Here is a 21,716-nt window from a genome sequence, read left to right as displayed (position 1 = left end):
TATGGTGGAGTCGACAACATTTGAAAGTCCTTTCTGTCGCTGTCATGACGCCACCACGTCGTTGATCAGCACGATTCTGCACGTATGCATTGTAGCCGGGTAGGTGCATAACATCGCTACTGCTGTGATACCAGGTTTCAGTAATGATTATTACGTTGAAACGGAAGCTCAGTGTGCAGAAAAATGCTTCTAGCTCATCACATTTATTGCGCGAGGATTGAACCTGTCCTTCTTTCATGAACATGAAAGAAGGACAGATCTTTGTTTTTCTGAGTAAACGTAGGACAAAGGTCAGAAGGCGACACGATTGAGCACATGTTAAAGCGCAGTTTGTCAGTTGTTAGGAAAAAAATATTTTGCATCTACGCTATCTTATCTAGGTCTTGTACGCAAGTGATGCGCATAATCGCCGACGACTCAGTTTTCCTAGCCAGAATGTGCCCATTTTGCGTCCGTACAAATTTCCACTTCTGCTCCTTTTTCCGTGCCACTGCCGTTCCCAGCAATTTTTTTAGCAGTGGGCACAAGTGTTCGTTCACGTACACAGAATCTGAACCGCTATATCCAAGGCTTTCTGCTGCGATATTGGTCTTCTTCGCTTTCACTAGCACAGTGCCACGCTTTGCTCGAGTTTTGAACTGGACAATTACATTCGTGTTGCTCTTGTTCTTCGTCTGAACCCGGTGGCAAACGTCTACATCACTTTCCAGTATCGGCTCATTGATCATTTGGCCCATTTTTTGCAACATATTCGCAAGGCTTTTTGTACGGAAAGACGTGCGTAAGCGATCTCATCGGTCTGCACTGTACATCAAGCTGTTCGCGCAGAGCTTAACCAGCCAAACAAAGAGTTAATATTGCACTAACCAAGTGTAAAACATTTTAAACATTTACAAAAACAGCATGTTAACGATTACACTCCTGCGAGAAATTTACACCAACAGCAAAGAACACACTTCGTTGCTGCTACGGTGCTTGGCTGAGCTCTGTGTCACCAGGTGGCTGCACCATGCAGATCCCTCACGTTTGCGCTTCTGCTCATCCCGTGAAAGGCAGTCAAGCGCCCAGGCCCCTCGCTTGCGTTTATCCGAATACCAGACTCGCAAAACGCTATTGTGGTAGTAATCCTCCGGTGTAAAGGGACGGCCTAAAACGCGCAAGTTCTGGCGGCAATCGGATAGCGACAGTCAGACGCGCTGCAGCCACTCCGCTCGTCTGCTCCCTTGCAGAGGGACACGATGTCGCAAATTGACATATTGCCAGTAGCTACGCTTGCAGCCCACAATGCAACAAAGTCGATTCATGGTGCTCACGAAAAAACAGACCGACACTGACCTCGGAGATCTCGTCAAGACGGAGCACGTCGTAACATAAGCAGACGATGTTTGCGGTGTACCGGAAGTGCTTAAGTGTGAGGAATTGTTCATGTGCATTGTCTTTCTGTTGCTTTCTTTTTATAAAAACAAATTAACTAACATTCCAACTATTACGAACACCATTTGTTCACCATAAAATTGGAAAAATTATCGATGACGCGCCCTGGGCACCCCATCGGATAGCTCGCCCTTCTGACGTCAAATGGGGGATTTACGTCATATAGGTAGGGGCGGCTGGAAATTCCGCTGAGCAGTGTGCTGCGATCGGTAGCGATGTACATTTTTAAAACCTTATAACAAATTGCACGCTTTACGCGGAGCACTTAAATGCGTCAATTAATGATCAGAAGAAGCTACTCTAACGACTCAATACGTTTGTACAAAATCGCCAAATCATTTCGGGGTCTCTTTAACAGCTGCTGCCACGTTGAAGGCTGGTGTCCGCGGTCATCAAATGGGATGGGTTCATGTTTGCTGTGCACGCTGACACTATTCTTGTTAATCTAATTAGCAAGCGATCTTTTAAAAGTTGATACGGTCGATGAAAGTACTATTTTTGCTTCCTATGCCTGTCTGATAATTTGCTAATGCAATCGATTCTTCAGCTTTCGGGAGAAATTGCCACTTTTTTGCTCCTTCCTAGCCGGCGCACTTCTTCCTTAACTGCTCTCTCCCTTGATTACTCAAAGCAACGTACAGTGGCCATGACTTATTTCTTAGTATATTCGTTCTCTCCTTTTGCCTTTCACTTTCACTTTTGAGACCACCCTCCTCAAGCAGCTAGAATCTCCCTCCCCGCTCCTTACAGGTTTTGCTTTGTAACACTTTCCGAATGCTTTGTTGCGCCTTCTTGGCGCCCATTTGACAAGGCTACAAAATGTTGCAGTTTCGCCCGAAAGGAGAAGCATGGATTTGCGATAGCAAATTAGTAGAAAGCTATACGAAGTAAGGATAGTAGCTTTATCGGCCGTATAAACTTGGAAACATCCGCTTAGTAACAGAATTAACAAACATCGCGTGAGCGCGCACAATCAAACGTGAACGCATCACACTCTCGCGGACACTCTCCATCCAAAGGCTGGCGTGAACAAGCGCGGCAACAGCAGCGAGTGAAGTGACTTTCGTGCTGTCTATCGCTTCAACGCAAATAGTGGCGAGAACACACCCCCTACAAATGTATGAGCCGTCTGCAGATCGCTTTCAAGATTGCGCGCCGCCGCGCAGGGTACGCAGTTGCTGGCGTAGTAGAAGCTGCCCCCTACTCCCTCCCGCGCTGCCTCCGCGCTTCGCTCCCTTTCTCGTGCGATTGAGCCGAGATTTTCAGTTTCCCTTGCACCCGGTCGCGAAATACGCAGTTGCTGCCGGAGCCCCATGCCGCCCCGCCCCCCTCCCATCCCCACACGGCCTTTCGTGCGACGGAAGACGGTGCGTTTGCTTTCCGCTTTCCTCCCTCGCGCGCGCCAGATTGAGCCGCGATCGTTGGCTCCCCTCGCGTGCTTTCAATCGCACATACAGCACACGGCGCGCGGCGACGGTGTTATCGCTCTTTGACTTTATACGGAACACCACGGGGACGGCGACAGCAAAAATGCACCTGCAGTGTTTGTATAATTGATATAGCAATAATAAACGGCTGCGTTTGCTCACAGCTATGACCAGCGGGTCACCTGCGTTTTGGCACGCATGCTCTTGCTTGAAAGCACATTTATATTGGGTGGTCTAGGCTTAATTGAGAACATTCCGCTTATACAGAGGACGTTATGTAAGACTTGACCAAGAGTATAACTTGACATGTTGCCAGTGACGTAACCAGGTAGGAAGCAGACCGGGCACGTCCTCGCCTGTGCCCCCCCCCCCCCCCCCCCGCACATTTTTTTCCCAGGTGAACCAGGTCTCGGACCAGGGGGTGCCTCCCTGTTCCCCTGAAAAAAATATTTGGCTACGCTATATACTGCATGTTGAGTGTAACTGCATAGTATAACTAACTGAGCTTCACATACAGTTTCCAATGTGCTCTTTCTCCTATTTTTTTTACTATTGCAGCTCCATAAACTTCGGCGCATTCGGTTACCTCGTGGCCCATGAGATGTTGCGAAGTATTATGTTCAGTGGTGAGTGCTCCCCGTCGACACGGGGTTGTTTGTTGTGCGTGTTTGCTAATATATTAAGGTAATCAAAAGGTCAGAAAGCTCCTAGGCTCCTTATCACATATCGTGCGCATTAAAATGCACGTATCGCAGTATCTTAAACAAAAAGAAAGACCGCTCATTACTCGCCACGGTGCTATTTGCTGCACCTGATCCTGATCGTTTGTTATGTGGTTGTTTTCAGGCAGCGTCATAGACGTGGATGGCAGCTTTAGCAATTGGCACCTACGGGACACTTCGGCCAAGTTCCGCATCCTGGTGAACTGCTTCGAGTCCATGCTTCGCCGCACCTTAACAAATGAACTTACGAGAAGGGTACGACACACCTCATCATAATGTGGCATATTGTGTGCTTAAGTCGATGCGCATTCCTACATTTACTTGAGACCACATACTACAGGCTGCGAGAATAGACATGTTTAGTTGGGCGTCCGCTGCAGCTCTGCGTACGCAAGAAATCTGTGGAGGCGACAGAGCGCATCCGCAGTACGCGGGAGCACGCACGGTCTCTTGCGTGCGCCCGCAGCTTTTCAAAAGCTGCGTAGCGTACGCTGCGGGCTCTGCGGGCCTCGTGTGTCCCCGAAAGCGCATTTTTCGATATGGCTCTTGCCGAAGATATCTGCCCAGCGGTCGGATTGGGAACGACTGGCCTCCTTGAAGCCCTTAGTTTCAGCGAGAGCAGGGGGAAACTAAAGAGGTCCGCAATAGAGATTAGTAAGAGGCGATTGGCAGATTGGTTGAAGAAAAATAGAGAAACGACAAACAAGGGAGGCGTAGAAAAACAAAGTTCACACCGGGGTGTTCAGAAAGTTTGGTTACGGGAATTCATCATGGTTTTTGTTTTCTCCTTTTCTTTTTTTAACATAGGTATGCCATTAGGCAACAAAATAACAAGAGCTTGGTGGCGCAAACCACTGCCCCTTTCCAAAGGGGACGCTCATAACATCCATCCATCCAACCATCAGGCGCCTGCGCGTGCAAGTCAGCAATCCCCTTCTCAACGTTTGCGTCCGGCCAACTATTGCCGTGTCGTGCGCGCGCGTGCCGCTATGTACGCACGACCTCGCGCGCTGCGTACGTGGGTGGTTGCCGACGCCCAATTAAAATGTTTATCGTTTCTTCCATGCAGACCGCGCAGTTTTGTGCTGTCGAAGGAATCGATCCCGTGACAGCTAGCCGAGCATGAACGCTGGCTTGCCACCGTGGGATATCACAGCCCTGATCAGACGCGCGCTATCCAGCGTGGCTGTTGAAGGAACGAGTCTACCGAACTAAGTCACGTATAACATACGAACACTAATATCGCACGAACCTCTGGGATGCACATAGCTTTTTACCGTTTTCGGTATTCACAGAACGATGCAGCCAGTGCGATGGCCTGATCTCTCTGAATATGCAAATAAGCTACCATAGTCACAATTGACTCGGGTTACTCTTCTGAGCACTGGCGAATTCCACCCTGTCGTCAGATTCTTCAATGACGGCATGTTTGTCCATAGCTGACAAGATGGCGAATTCGGCATTGTTCCAGAAGAGGGCCTTACCAAGCAAACGATAAAAGCGGATTGAAACTTGGCTGTTTTTTCGGCAAGGCATCGTACGCTGAAAGAAGGCCTAGAATTAAGGCTAGCGGTGACGTCAGAGCTCATGCGCTTTCTGCAGAGATCGGCCAAAAGAGTGTGGTATGAAGCAACTTCCTTTAAACAATCATAACTTGTTACAGGCGCTTCTTATCATACTATGCAGAATAACTTGGTATAGTGCCGGTTGACTGACGGAAACCGAATGCGCAGAATGAAGCAGCTTCTGCACGCCTTCCTCTGTTCGGTACTTCACTGCAGGAGGACATGTTGTCGGAGTAGTTGGTGCTTGCTTGGGTACGCAGTAGTTCGCGCAAAGGCATAACCGCAAAATAAGACACGTGAGCACATATCATAGCGCATAGATATGATGACTCTATGTATCCTTTTTTCCCCAAATAATGTGGCCCCCTATTTAGGGCGATTGCAGGAGTGGGATACAAGTACAAGCACAAAATGAAAGGAGTATAAATTAAAGTGGTACAATAAATATGGGTTGGTATATTGTACACATAATCACTCGAGTGCCTTTACAAAATCTGACAGTGGCACTTCACAAAGAAAACCGAGAATCTCGTTTGAGCACCCGACAACATGTGAAAAATAACTATGTTTGAAGTTGTTTGTGCGCGCAAATACATGGTTGAGGTTGTGGCATTCATGGGAAAGCACAGACAGGCACGAGGTATTCATCAGCGGCGATTAGACAAGATAAGTCATATATGTAGAGTATGTTTGCAGTTGAAGAGGGCAGCAAAGGAAACTGAAAAGGGCCAATTACCTATGCTCGACCAGCACACTGATATCTTATCCTTGGGCATTGCTTCTGGAGCTACTGAAGGCTTCCTTGAGTTCTGTCGTTCTCCTCAACAGTGTTAAGTCCTTGCTTTATTCCATAAGGCGAGTGCTATTCAAGCAAGGCAAACCATGAGCTGTGGTCATCGCCGTTGTCTTTGCTGACCCTGATCCACTGATGTGGTGCTGCTACGCGATACTAAGTAAACGGTGACATCAGATTTGTAAGTGCTGTAATCAGCAGCACATCATCATCTAAATAATCCTTCATAAAGTAGAACACAGTGTTGTTTAGTATGCGGAATTTCTTCATATGCGTCCAATTGTTCTATTCTGGAAAGCTGGTCTTTCCCCTTAGTGTAGGCTGAGACCGTAAGCTTCAAACCAAGCACTGCGAGTTCCTCCGTGACATTAAAGCACCGGCCTGCCATCACTTCGTCACCATAATCAAGAGACTCAGTGAAATCTGCCACGAGAACAAGCGGCTTGTCAACAATTTTTCCACTTCAGCACTCTGAAGTACAGGAGATAAGCATTCTTGGTAAAGTTCCAGTAACCCTTCTTCTAATCTTTATTAGCAAGCAACCTACTCAGGTTGCTTGCTCCGCGCCTTTTTGATGTGCAGTTGTTTTATATCGGCGAATTTCTACGGAATATCTACTACTTATATTGCGACAGCCTGTGGATGAAAGGCTACGTCAAATGGCGCAGTATCCGTGTGCTTTTGCGCTTCCATTATGCAGAGCTACTGCAATGCTTTGCTCGCGAGCTGTAGCCGCTTCATTTCATTTCATTTAATATCACCTTGAAGGCCCGAAGGCATTACAAAAGGGGGGGGGGGGGGGGCAATACAAACACGTGTAAGAGTGGTTACGTACAAAACAACAACAAAAAAAAGACATTGCTGATTTTGTATGACTATACAATCAAAGAAAAATTACGAATTTAAAGAAGCAACATGGCAATACATTCGCGAAAAAAAAACTAGGTGGAAGGGTTCACAAGGGTATACTATTCCGAGTGGTTTATGATGGGTTCATGAACGATGTACACTGGGAACAGAAAGTTATTCAAAGTGATTTGTTAGAAATTCGCGAACGTTTTTGGGTGTCACTACAGGTAACGAAGTTGTCAGGGGGCGCATTCCAATGAACGATTGTATCAGGAAAGAAGGAAGTGGTCATGGCAGATGAGCGGCCGGGTAAACGTGCTATGGCAGAGCTGCGACTTATGCGAGAGGAAGTTCGCCATGGTGGTTTAAGAAGGTAGTGCCTTGAGCGTGGATTGTAAAATAAAGGAGTGCAGCAAAGAAAAACGTGATATGATGCGGCGCGACTACGATGTTTGCCAACCTATTGATTGCTTCAAGAACGTAGCCGCCGTGGTTGCTCAGTGGCTATGGTGTTAAACTGCTGAGCACTAGGTCGCGGGATCGAATCGCGGCCACGGCGGCCGCATTTCGATGGGGGCGAAAGCACCTGTGTACTTAAATTTAGGTGCACGTTAAAGAACCCCAGGTGGTCGAAATTTCCGGAGTCCTCCACTACAGCGTGCCTCATTATCAGAAAGTGGTTTTGGCACGTAAAACCCCATAATTTAATTTTGCTTCAAGGAAGTGACACTATAGTGTACTGTGAATAACGTCAAGTGATGAAGTGGGTAGCTCGGTTTTGAACGGATTCCAATGATGCGGCTAGGCAATCTTGAGATGGATGCCTGACAGCGGAAGCAAATTCGAGTTTTGGTCGGACAAATGTCACGTACGCCAACGTCTTTACTTCTGGGGATGCATTTTTAAATTTCTTTGTAGATACCCGAGTGAGTGCGCAGCTTTGCGGCGTATTGTTTCGATGTGCGTTATCCAAGAGAGTGATGACGTCAAAATAAGACCCAGGTACTTGTAAGATGAAGTGGCGCTGATGTTGACAGGGCTAATGCGATAAGTGGACTGAAAGGGACTGCGCTTTCGGGTAAAAGACATCGATTTGCATTTCGATGGGTGGAGAGGCGTGTGCCATTTTTCGCGCCATGACGAGATGGCATCGAGGTCACGCTGCAGGCAAAGAACATCGTCAGCGAAGTTAACAGTGCTGTAAACTACGCAGTCGTCTGCGAAAAGTCGTAGTTTACAATGTATGCTAGTAGGCAAGCCGTTCACAGAGATTATAAATAATAATGGGGACAGACAGGCGCCCTGAGGGACGCCCGAAGTCACATCGGTAAAAGTGAGCGGCGATTGTTTATGGACGTGTATTGTCTGCGTCCGGATAGGAATTGTTCAATCGATCTGAGTAAGTTATTGCAGATTCCAATTCCAGATAGTTTTTGCAGTAAGAGCTTGTGAGGCACCTTGTCAAACACTTTTCGATAATCTAAGAAAACGGCGTATATCTGCAGGTTCCTGTCCATGATAAGCAGAATATCGTGAGTGAATTCTGCGAGTTGTGAGTCACACGATAACTGCTTTCGGAAACCATGCTGAAATGGGAAGAAAAACTTAATTGCTTCGAGTTTCATTAGGCTTGAGGCTATGATTTGTTCTAGTAATTTTGAGGGAATGCTTGTAGGGAAGATTGGGTGGCAATTGGTAAGGTTCGAGCGGTCACCTGATTTAAAGATGGGCAAGATATTAGCTTTCTTCCAGTCACCGGGAACGGTCCAAATTTCTAGCGATTGTTTGAATAGTATGCAGAGTATTTGTGCTGATACATGGGAGGTGTTCTTCAGAAGTTTACTACTTATACCATCGCAGCCAGCGGAAGATCATGGTTTAAGACTATTGATTAGGTTAAATATGCCCTCCGCGTAAATGTCTGACATAGCTTACACTGAAGCAGTAAGTCTGGGCAGGTCAGATACGTGAATGGGAACAGTAAATACAGTAGTAGTTATTTAGGGCGGTTGCGCATTCATCATTAGGAATAGGTTTACCATGGAGGTCAATGAGTTCGATGGTGTTAGATCTGTCTTTCGTGGAGAGCATGCGCCAAAATTTATTTGGATTCGATTGAAGAATGGAGAGTAGATCGTGACTGTTAAATTTATCTTCGGCTTGGTGACCTCCTCAGTATACAGTTTTACGCACGCGCGATACCTTTCCCACGCTGTTGTGTTATTGCCTTGATTAGCTTTCCTACAGAGACGTTTTTTTACGTTTAAGAAGAGATTTTACGCGTTTAGTGAACCAAGGGTGTTTATAATCTGATTTTGCGACAACAGTGGATATGTACTTATCTTTTAGGTTTAACATTGTTTTTCTGAATACCTCCCAGTGAGAATTGACTGAGCGTGACGAGAAAGTGGTCTGAAAGTTCTGCCAAAATTACTCTAGTCCACTGTTTATAGCCTCGTAGTCACCTCTCCCGTAGTCAGACTAGTTTTTGGGTAGATGATTTCTTACTCAATGGGAGACGAATAAGAACGTGCCGGAGGCAATGATCACTCAAGCCAGGTATCGCAGTAACGGCGGAAATGTCGTCCGGGTGACTTGTAAGAAGTCGAGTATGTTATCGCCTCTGCCCTTACAAAAATTTTTATAGAAAGTCCATAGACAGTCTATAGAGATTTGTCTATGAAATCTATACACTGTCTATAGACAGTCTATAGACTTATGGCCATATACATTTTATAGACTAGTCTGTAAAAAGTCATAGACTGTTCATAGTCATAGTCATAGACTATGAAAGTCATAGACTGTGAGTCATAGAGTTCATAGACTGTCTATACACTGTCTATAGACAGTCTATAGGTGGGCGGATGAGATTAAAAAGTTTGCAGGGATGACATGGCCACAAGTAGTACATGACCGGGGTGGTTGGAGAAGTATGGGAGAGGCCTTTGCCCTGCAGTGGGCGTAACCAGGCTGATGATGATGATGATGAGAGTTATGGGCATACTTTTTATAGCCTAGTCTATAAAACGTCTGAGTCTATAGACTGTCTATAGACTATGTATAGACTTATAGCCATACACTTTTTCTAGACAAGTTTGTAAAAAGTCTGAGTCTATAGACTGTCTATAGACTTATGGCCATACACCTTTTATAGACTAGTCTATAAGAAGTCTGTGCCTATAGACTGTCTTAAGACTGTCTATAGAATTATGGCCATACACTTTTTATAGAGTAGTCTATAAAAAGTCTGTCTATAGACTATCTATAGAGTGTCTATGGATTAATTAAAATTCATGTTTGTTGACAGTTGTCTGCAGAATGTCTATGGACAAGTGTAGAGGCTTACAAATCTACTTTTGTAGAATGAAGTCGATAGAATGTCTATAGACTATCCATAGACTTCAGTCTACAAGAACAGAACTATATAAGCCTATACACTTTTTTCTGTGATATTCTGCGGACATTTGTCAACAAACATGAATTTTCAGTAATCTATAGACACAAGCATTTTATAGACAAGTCTATAAAGAGTGCATGAGGTCATAAGTCCATAGCTATCTGATACCTACAAGTTAGTTTACATTTTTGTTTACATATGGTAGCAATAAAATTTTGAATGTGTTATGAATGTGCAGCTGTTGCTTTTAATCTGCACTTATGCATTAATGTTCGTAGATTAATAGTGCTCCTGAACCTGCTGTACTCTCATATATGTTGCATAAACAGAAAGAACTGAGTGCTGAATCATGCAGTGCAAAAAAGCAAACAAATGCACCGGCAATGAATTAACTGTTTTTATTGCGCGATATAATAGATGAATTTATTAAAATACATGTCTTATGCTATTATGGGAAGAGTCTAAATATTTACACTACTTCCCCTTGGCAAGCATGGTCTCCAGGCTGGCCTTGACCTTTGTGTCATTAGACCCAAAGGTGATGCAGGTGTATGCTGCAAATAAGTAGATGCAGCAATATGAGACAAAAAAACAAGTGTGTATTATTTGTATGTTCATTAAGCAGCTTAATATATTTGCTCAAACCATACAAGTCAATACTTTATGCGGTTTAACTATGACTAATGGCTGCTTGTCAATACAAGTCAGTACCATTATACAATGTTTTATTTTATGGTATGGTGAACAATTATACAGTCACAACTGCTGCTCGTACCAGCAACACTATGTTCCCTTTTATGAAAAGTTCATATATGATGCATTAATGTACTTATCCCAAATTATCTCTGTATTTATTGCTGAAACGTTACCCAGTTGAACTGTCTGTACATTTTTTGGCTGATAGTTAAGTATGCCCGTGCAGAGGGATATGCTCAGAAGACGTGACTGGAGTATTCACAGTATCATGCCAAAGATTGTAATTTATTTTGCTTAATACACATTTAAATGTCTTTCTCCTACTCTTAAATGAATGGGTCTTTGGCTATAACTTCAACAGAAGGCAGATGGATTGATTGTATTAATATGGTCACTTAGTTTCTTACAGGTAAAGAGGCCGCTTGCGCATGCTAACAGGTTTCCAAGTTAGGTATACCACATGAGCACCCGAAATACCACGCGAGCGCTTTGTGTCATGGCACGACAGGCATTCACCTCCTAGGAAATAGAACTGATACTATTGTTAGAATGAATTCTATTACAGTAAATTCTTTAAGGTGCTTTCAAAGATGAAAATGTTTTCTAGGGTTTCGAGGTTCAGGACCTTTAGTTAACGCAAAAAAAGATAAATTCCGTAAGAAATGCCATGTAAGTATGGTCGACTAACTTTTTTTTCAATAAATGGGCAAATTTACATGAACTTTTTATGAGGTCAAACGTTTTAAAAATACATTTACTAGAGAGATTCTCTAGAAACTTTGTATGACTTATAACAAGACAACATACCTATGTGGTCATTTTAAAATTTCACAATCTTTTTCCAAGCCTTCCCTGGCTGTTTTCATGAAAATTTTCTGGCAATCTATGACGCCCGCAGCTTAAGTGCAATAAAAAAATATTGTGATTGAATGCTTGCCAAGTACTGCCAGTCCATAATATTTAGATAAAACGAATAACATGTCGGTCACTTGACATGCAGTATTAGATCCAACTGACTTGAATCCCTTGTTTAATAAAGCTGACAAGGGCTTGGGCAAGTTCGTAATTGATGGCCACACGAGTACAGCACGGAAGACAAGGACACAGAGACACACACGTAAAGCAAATGCAACAAGGTGAGGGAAAGCTATTCAATGAGTTATTTTTACGGTTCAATAGTAGTGTTCTATATAATTTGCTCTCATCACTTTTGCCTCTAGTTAACTTTGTTTACCTCTGACTAAAGACTACGTGGCAGTATGAATGTGTACAATTATGACGTTTGATTATATTACAGTATGATAAGCAGTTAGACAACCGTAATGGTCGCCGGTGCCAGCAACGGTACGTTTCGTTTCAAGATAGGTTCATGTGACACACAGTGTACTTATAAAAATAAAAGAAATGCCAGAATCCCAGACGATTCCTCTATTAATAATTGTTGAAACAAAGATACCCGGCTGGACTGTGCACATTTTTCAGGTGTTAATGCAATATGCCCGTGCCGAACGAACATGCTCAGCATAGTGACTGCAGTTATGAAGAATCACGTTAAGAATTGCAATTTATTTCCGCTTAGAACAGTCTGCAATGTCTCTTTTCTCATACTTCGAGATGAATACATTTGCCACACTTTCAGTAGAATGCGCATGAATGGGGACGTATTGGTAAGGTTACTTACTTACTAAAACATGTTACGATCTCTTAGGTGTGTTGATAAGAGTAGGACAAGTGCAATGCCCACTAAATTATGTGAATAATCTGTGCGTTATCTACTAAGAAAACACCACCAAATGGATAATCTGGCTATTCTTTTTCTTTTGTACAGTGCATATATTATGCAGTCTGTCCAAGACGATGGCACTAAATTCAACACTAATGAAAACCGGAACACTCATTACGCACGACAAAGGCTTCATACCATGCACGACTGGCACAATGCGAATCTGTGCCAGCATCTGCCTAGTGATTAACAGCACGTAAACTGCATAACGCTGAAGCATCGAAAGGCCTGTATCGCTTTTCATATAGCCCGAACGATAACTTCTGCTGCTAAACTGTTAATAAAAGAGACAAAAAAATCCTTCTAACTACCGTCAAACACAATGCCCCCAGTTTAAAACGTGTAAAGGTGTTTCCCGGAGCGACTAATTTATTGTTATCTAATTCTTTTCGCCTAAGTTGCGAAGCTGCGAGTAACTGAGCTTATCGCAGGTCTCATGCTCCAAAAGCGTTTGTGGTTGCATATATTTAGATACGGTGAATCAAGATATTTCTACTAGATATTTCTTCAAGTCTCGTGTTTTGCTTGCGGTAACTAACTAAAATTATTTAAATTGGTTGCCAGGAAGCTTAAAAATACTGCTACTATTAAACTATACGAAAACGGCAGCGCACACACTGCTGGAGCATGCCCCGCAAACACAGCCCTTCATCCGAGTACGCTAGCAGTTATACAACTAAACGTATCTGTTTGAAAATTCATGCTAACACAATTTTGGGATATATACTCAAAGCGTGTCACGCGAATTCCACTACACATGCGGCGCAGCATCCATCGCGGCCGGATCAAGCGCCACGAAATAAGATCTACCACACTGGCTGCTGAACACACACAAACCGCTTAATGGCAGCTCAGTATCAAGTTAAACCATGGTGTACTTCCTTTTTTACGCACATCAACTATAACGCTAAAATCAACAAGCCCGAGCGATCGCTCGCCGTAAAACATACCGTATCGTAGAAGCGAGAACAAGAGCGCGTTATCAAATCATGTCAACGACAAACCGACACTATGGACGTCAGACTCTAGAGTTTTGCAAGACGCGTAGCGCCACCTGCCGGTGTGAAGAGGCAGTAATTGAGTAGTGCGAAGCCCGACTCCCTTGCTAAGTTACCTATTCAGCTAGCGACTTCGAAACGATTTGACTAGATTTTGGTCCATATTGCGAGTGTTTTGCGCATTTAACACCCAGACAGAAAGCTATGAATTTCTACGCTAGTCGGACGCGCCGCCGAACTGCCATAAAGCGCTTGCTGGCTCATTCTTCAGACTGGTGGCGGAAACGACGGCAAACGCGAGAGCTCCGTGCGCTACGAAGAAACGCCACAATCGACGCTACTGTTGTGTTATAAGTTGCCATGAACGGGAAGGACTGAATAACAACGTTCACTTTTACCGATTTCCATCGCGATCGTATGAAGGGGAAAGGCGAGAGCGCTGCATACGGGCCGTTCAACCCGTTGGATAATGGAATTACTTGCATTTCCCACAACACAGCGGCTCGCATGAGAAAGTGCGACAATTTTGTTCTTCTGTAATTGGGTTGCGTAGCCCTCACGGAGGACCGTTGTAACCAAGCAAAACTCAAGAATGTGCAGCTGCCACTTCGTTGGTAACAGAAAAAACAACGTTGCGAATCATCCTGCATATGTGCCATCGACATCTCCACCTTTTAACAGACGTCCGCCTCCCCTTGACTCAACAAGTGGAACGGAGAGATTTGGCAGGTCAGCTTAACCAAACATTTTGGTTCGTTTATGAATTCAAAATCCTATTCTAGGGCATCGTTGTATCGCGAGCTCATTTCTACGTTCGGTATTTTGTTTGTGCTGCGCCGATACAAGCACGCTTCGCAATGTGCTGAGCCTGCTGGACTGCGTTTTTCAAATGCGAGCAATAAAGTTGCTGTAGGAGCACTGGATGAGTATTTGCGAAGTACTGCACGTGCGTAAAGAAAAAAAAATGTCGCGTTTATTTACATTTATTTATGCGCGCTTGTTGCTCGAAGCGTCTGCGAAAATTTCAAATTGAGGTACTGAGCGATGCTGTAGCTCCTGCGAGAAAGAAAGATGCAGCGCGTAGGTACTGTAGGAAGCTTACTTTCGTTATGATCGCGCGCTGTTTGCTGCCTTGGAAAACGTTTTCTGTTTCCTGCCCTGGAAAAGGCTATGAAAGGATTTACTCGCTGTAAATAATTGCGAGACAAAACATTACGATAAGATACATAAAAATATAGGAGATACTTCAGTCTTGTGTTCATGATATATTCAATATAAACCAATTTGAAATGCTTAGATATTTATGCTGATATGCCCGTACAAAAACCTGATGCTCGCTGTACTTGCGAGCTGCAGCACGCCGAAATAACACTTGAGACTTTATTTTATATTGTACATGCACTTTCGCCCTGCTGAGCTTCCTGTCCGAAGCGTGGATGGGCGGAAGAAGCTTTGCGGGTCCTTGATTTTTAGGAAACTGTGCCTCAACACAAAGGTAAGAGGAGGGTCCATTGTGCTATATGCACCTTCGCTTGCGGACAGCTCTCCTTGCACTACCCAGCTCGCGCCAAGGCCGCGATGGGGGCGGTGGTGACGGGTTCTTCCGCAGCGCCGCCTGGGTAGAGTCTGAGGTCTATACCCGAGTGGCCTGCGCTACATGCAGCTGGTTCGCGCTACGAAACGCGCTTACATAATCATGATCTATTGACGCAAAACATCTTTGCTAAAGCTTACCGTTCAGTGTAGTTGACGTGTGATGCCACAAAGAAGACACGCGTACAAAGACACCAACGTTCAGGCAGACACCGCACACCGCTACAATCGTTTACGTGCCTGGCATAGAATAAAGAACAAACTTAGAGAAGGGAAACTCTACCTTGCGCAGTGGTTCGAAAATAAGCAGCGGCAGCGCATGGAACGCAGGCATCTCCTGCCGCAGCTTACACAGCGACATGGACTACCCATCATTCTAGCATTGACTCCTTTCCAACCTGCACGTTTCTTTTCTTTCGGAGGCCGCTAATGTGTAGCTCACACTTGGTGTCCCACGTTGTCTCAATGCGGACAAGTCGCTTTCGTGGGCATCACCTTCATCAGCGACTTTTGCGGGCCTTACCACCCAATTTCATGCACGTCCCACCATGCAAGCACGTATTCTGGTCTCCGTTCGTGCTTAATCGCAGCCGAGAAAGGACAGAGGCACAATTTGCCATGGCTGCAGCAGGAAAGGGTGAACGGGGAGTACAAACCACGGTGTGTGTAAATTGGGAGTCTATGTCGCTGTGCAGACTGCAGGAGCAAATGCTTACTTCGAGAGACTGCTTCCCAGTGCAACCGACCAGGCCGCAATATTCGAAAAAGAGAACTCTGCAACCGTAACCAAGTGACATAACAGCAAAATTAAACAGCAATCAGTCACCGCATGAGGTTCAGACAATACATTATACATTGGCTACGAACCATCTTACAGGCATAATGCTTGCCTTTGTTGCATGTGGTGGTCTGGTAACGTGCGACAACCAGCGCTACAAACAGATTGGACAGAGCCTCGCACCTATTTGAACCAACAGTTGCCGTTGAAGATGAGCAACTTCCATTGCGAAGCAATCATGTGACGCAGGCATCTGCTGCTGCAACCAACACAGCGACATGGACTACCCGGCATTTTAGCGTTAACTCCTTTCCAACCTGCACATTTATTTTCTTTCGAGGGCCGCTAATGTCTGGCCCACACTTTGTGTCCCACTTTGTCTCAATGTGGACAAGTCACTTTTGTGGGCATCACCTTCGGCAGTCATTGTTGTGGGCCTTTCCACCCATACATCATCTTCCTACATCTCGAACCATGTGAGCACATATGCTAGTCTCTGTTTTGAGCAAATCATGGCCGAGGTAGGCCACAAAGCACAATTTGCCCATGGCTGCAGCAGGCAAAAACTAACCGGGAGCACCAGTTACGGTGTATTTATACTGGGAGTCTATGTCACTTTGCGGACTGCAGGAGCAAATGCTTACCTCGAGGGACTGCTTACCAATGCAAATGACCAGGCACCCACATCCGAGAAACCTAACACAGTTACCACAACCAAGTGGGGCAGCAAAACCAGATTCTGCAATCAATCACTTCCGTGTAGCTTGCGCAAAGACCCAGGCTATCGAGAAAGAAGAGCAATCATCAACGAGACTAGGATTATGGGAAATGAGAAAGCTTGCAGTCAAAAGAGAAGCCACTCTGCTCTGCAAGCATTGAAGGTTTCAAAAACCTCAAGAGAAGTAAAGTGGTGCATAGCACATGGTGCATAGGTTAATGCAAGAAACATGCCGATGCTGCATCAGCTATTTCAGGAGAGGAATTGTGCATGAGAACATACACTAGAAGATATACTGCTACAGATACGTTAGGCTACTAGACAGTGACTGGTATTAAGTATCAGCGAAGAACCGCTTGACCTTTATGTTTTGATGAGGATGAATGATATCTAACAAAAATGGGCAAGGAAAAAGCTTGCAATTGTAGAAGCAAAATTACACTTGGCACAAACGGAACTGACATGGCTAGGAAGCTGATTAAGGGCAAACTGACGGAATTCGATCTTTTGGCCAGCGTCGTCCGTGCTTGGTCGGATGTTGCAGGTGCATCCGAAGACGAAGAATTTCTAGAAAGTCCTTTTTGAGTTACCTGGATGGCTCAGCCAAATATCCGTGCTGGTGGAATGGTGGCTGAAGCTCTTTTCAGTCTTAACACAGTCCTCTGCAAACTTCATATCTCATCTATATTCTTCTGCATGCGCTTCTTTGTTCGTGGTGTAAAAGCCTTGCAAATTCGGCTCCAGCCTCTTTTTGTTGGTGCATATTGGCGGCGAGGAGTTACGGAGTCGCCCTCTATCGGAAGCGCCTCGATGCCGTAGTATGAGGGATCACGTGACGCGCTCCTCATAGGTTTTGCTGTCAGCGCTCACTGAAAACACCACGCGCGCGAGCTCTCCCGGACATTTCTGTAAGTACTTTCGAAACGAGAGAAGTTTCTTACTGTCTAAATAATAATCTTGGGCAAGCTGAAAGCACACAATCGTTTACAGCCGCTATCTCTTTACCGAATACGTACAGTGAACGCCACTGCGCGCGGTCGCCGCGATGGAGTCTCCCGAACCGGCTTCTTGCGTGAAAGGTAGGTAAACGCCGAGAGCAAACTATGTTAAATATGTTCTTATAGTGTTCCTATAACTAAATGGAGAGTAATAGAATGAAGCCTCAATGCAGCGATCGCGCAGATTCGCAGCGACCGACTGCGCGTCTGCATGCTTGTCCGCGCACTGTTTCGCTTTCTCCGCGCGCGCGTTTTCGCACCGTGCCATGAGCTTTAGGCCGCAGAATATGAGCATTTGACAGTATACAGGCAACCATTGTTGCGTGGGCGCTATCAGAGCTGTTCAAAAATAATTTCATTGTAGAGACTTCGACGCCTACGGGGACTGTGATGTGCCGTCGCGACGATGTAATCTTTTTTTTTCTTCTAAATTCTTTGACCTTTCAATACTATTTCTCGAGTTGCGTCACACTGTATGTTTATAGGCGTTCTCAGCGTGCAATTTCCCGCTGCTCCTTTTTTGTAATCCAGTGCATTAATTCATAACACAAACATGACCATATGCCATGCTTTCTTTAAATGTGCTTCTCACCGCTGCCTTTCCACTCCACTGAACTTGGCAGTATCTATAGTATCGATAAGTTCATAGACCAAACCGTCATGACATTAGTCGGGCAGCGGACTCAGGCGAGCGTCTCAGTGCGTGTTTTGAGAACATCGCAGACCGGGCGCCGTAGCAGAAATCTTCCTCGCGTCTGTGCTTGCTGCATACCCGAGTTGTAGCCGATGACTGCCGGTTTTATGTTTCGCGAGCCAAGCTTCACACAGCTTCTTGTCCTGCGGCTACGTGTGAATAAGGTCGACACCGGCCTCCGTTACGTGCGTCCGGCCCTGCGGCACCGAGCAGTAGCCTACCATGTTGCGCGCCTTCAAAGGCAGCCACTACCTATTGTAGTGCTTTCAAGCGTTGTAAAGGAGACACTCGAAGCGGTAAAATTTCGCCACTAAATGAAAACCGCAGCGTACGAGGGAATTTAAACTCGTTTTCAGCTCGCTTCGGCGCGCCCGAAGCAGCCGACGCGGCCGCTATGTCCACGTGATCCCTCCTAGCACGTCACGCCGACGGTGGCGCCAGCTTTTCCAGTGGTGGAGCTCGAGGCCAATAGGAGCTCCTGTGATGACCAATATGTGCTTGGCATAGACTCTGTTGGGGCAGAACGGTGACACATGAGATACAGCACAGATTAGCCAAACTCATGTGTGTTTTCTTTTATGTTCGAACCAATTATACTGAACCATAAATATGAACAAACATTCATATCTGCTGCAAACAGCAAGCCAATACAGCATATATCAAACACAATTATTTCTGAACCATGTGTTGTTTACCTTTTAGTAGTAGCCAGCGTCCACACAACGACCTTGTTGTAGCAGGCAGCAGCTTCTGTTTAGTACGTGGAGTATATTGCTTTATACTGGTACCGTCCTCATTACTGCATGTCTGGAACAGAAATTTTGACTGAATCAGAAATTGAAAAAGCAAAATTTTGCAATATGAAATGCAAAAAGGTGTGAAATATATATTGTAATGGTTTGCGACTACAGAACACATGCAAATGTACACTCTCTGTTCTACGGTGCTTAAGCAGCATGTTAAATAAATATTGCTATTGTCCATAACATTGATGTCTGCCTAACTACAATGCATGTCAACAGCTTAAGTATTATTAAGATCACAAATGAGAACATTTTTGCGTTCATTTATACACTAGAAGAGATCACACTGCTTGTTCCACAAGCAAATGCATGAAGGTCATGAAGCTATTAGAACTGATGCATTATTTTTCTGCACGAACGTGATACACCGCTTCACTACTGCAAAAATAAATACCCTACGGTAAACCAAACTGAACAGCAAGAACGTTTGGAACCAACAAGTACGAAATATGGGTGAATTATCATGCTTGCAACTGTTTAATACGTTAAATTTTGTACTTTCACTTCATTTTACCACAGGATTATTCGGTTTTGTGGACGAAAGAAGTTGCCGGCGGACTCCAAAAAAAAGTTTAATATGTATATCGATAAGGCTACTGAGTCACCTACGACCACGGCTACAATAAGATGAAAAATGAGACACGCGTTCCGATATCGCTCTTTCTTTCCTGGTTGTGTGTGTAGAACGACAGCCTCGCAAGTAAAGGTTTATTTAGGAAACAGCAACTGAGATCCTGGCTGCCCATATGTAATGCAGAATCTAGTTCGTTATCTTGTGCTCGCCTGGAAGGTAATGGGACGGATATTATATAAAGAATCAAGCAGCGGTGTTAAACGACTCACCGTTATTGGTGTTGTCAGCCGCAGCAAAATCCAGCTTCCGTTTCGATGCAGACGTGAACCCAACTTCTGGGCTTACATGTCCGCTTGCAAACACGTAACTTCACCCCAAGTTAAATAACGCAAGACATCGAAGCGCAAGAAACTAGTTTTAGAAACAAAGAAGCAACCAGTCCGAGTGTACGAACGAATGAATCCGTGCCGCCGTGCACTCGAAAATACCGGTAAAAATTTTAAATCCAGGCCAGAGGTCACGTGAAAGATCGATGATGCTGAACGCTATTTGCGTTTATAACATAGAGTTTCTCACTATAACACCTAGAGGGTAATCTGGCGCCACCGTCTATGGGAGTTTCTTAAGGGGGCACCGTGCCGTCATGGGAATGACGGTATATGTGTCCGCGAGGCTCGTGTTGGCTGGTGTTGTAAGAGGCTTCGTCTAAAACGTGGATATGGCTACGCAAATAACGCGTTCTCAAAGTAAAATCTTCATAAAATGTTTCCATTCACGCATATTGCATCTTTACTCACCCACCATGCATGACCAAGCGATGAAAAGCAAGAACAGACGACCAACTGTTGCAAAGCGAGCGCGAACCTTGTCGTCTGTCCTCCAACTTTAGCGGCCCGCTGATACTTTTTACGTAACATGTAGTCATACACACAATAACAAGTTCTCATAGTTAAACAAAACATGTTTTCGCGTAATAATAAAGCTAAAACAGCTTTTCATGTGCTGTTCTAGCAGAAAATGAATCATTGTGACAGACAGATCGGTACTTGCCAAGCGCGTCTTCAAGGCGTCCTGTCTCTACGAGAACGATGCCAATCCGAATCCACAATATACTGGCATTCCCATGCATACCACAGCGCAGCAGCGCCAGATTTCCCTCTAGGTAATGTAGGGAAAAACTCTATGGTTTATAATGACAAAGAAACAATTAACTTATTAACAAAGAATGCAATATCTATCTAGCAATGATAATTTTGCCCTGTTTTTTATGTAACAAAATGCTTCGGTAATTGTAAGACAAAGTTTGTAAGATAAAATTGCGCTTATTACGACGCCTCTACTGGGAAATGTTGGAACTAACGCAAGCATCCCGAAATGATGCTACTACGCTGGCTTTGTCAGTAGCGGCGCGCGGTCGATTTTTTCGCCCTCTGTGGCCATTTGTTGAACTTGAGAGTGTGCTACCCCTGTGCCTGGCCACGGCCGGTCTCGACGCGCGCTCTCAAAAGGAGAGAGCGCGTGCGCGTCGAGACCGGCCGTGGCCTGGCGCACTCGTTGAGAATGCAAACTGTCGTGGACAGACCACGACCTACTGAACTCCAGACCTGCACAGATCTCCCTCCTCCAGCACGCCTGGTCTATTTCGCCCCTTTTGCCGCTAGGGAAAGAACGTACGAGAAGAGTGGCGCTAGTTATAACCTGTTCGCTGTCGTCTGCTTCTGCGATCTGTTCAGCGCTTGTCTTGCCATTTCGGCAGGCACAAAGCGCTTGTATTGGTGGTAAATGAATAAATTCACTAATATACAAAAGAAAACATATTTGCGAATGCTTTGCGTTTGAATAGTGAAACTAGAAGAGGATGAGCGGACCCGCCGTGGTTGCTCAGTGGCTATGG

At 45.0% G+C, this 21,716-nt stretch overlaps 1 protein-coding gene across 6 annotated transcripts in view; it reads left to right on the top strand.

Moving 5' to 3' along the window:
* LOC135903402 (neprilysin-1-like) overlaps window positions 1–21,716 on the top strand; it is a 553,033-nt gene that overhangs the window by 344,894 nt on the left and 186,423 nt on the right. For all 6 annotated transcript variants that reach the window (XR_011512359.1, XR_011512358.1, XM_065433718.1 and 3 more), the window contains exons 16-17: window positions 3,420–3,487; window positions 3,708–3,838. Coding sequence is in view for 4 of the 6 variants with exons in the window: in XM_065433718.1 (XP_065289790.1) it covers window positions 3,420–3,487; window positions 3,708–3,838 (199 nt within the window). In the remaining 2 variants the exon portion in view is untranslated. The remainder of the gene's footprint in view (window positions 1–3,419; window positions 3,488–3,707; window positions 3,839–21,716) is intronic.

This window comes from Dermacentor albipictus, chromosome 2 (assembly GCF_038994185.2).
Source record: "Dermacentor albipictus isolate Rhodes 1998 colony chromosome 2, USDA_Dalb.pri_finalv2, whole genome shotgun sequence".
Lineage (NCBI taxonomy): Eukaryota > Metazoa > Arthropoda > Arachnida > Ixodida > Ixodidae > Dermacentor > Dermacentor albipictus.
The sequence above is the reverse complement of the archived record's forward strand: the minus strand, read 5'-3'. Positions and strand labels throughout refer to the sequence as shown.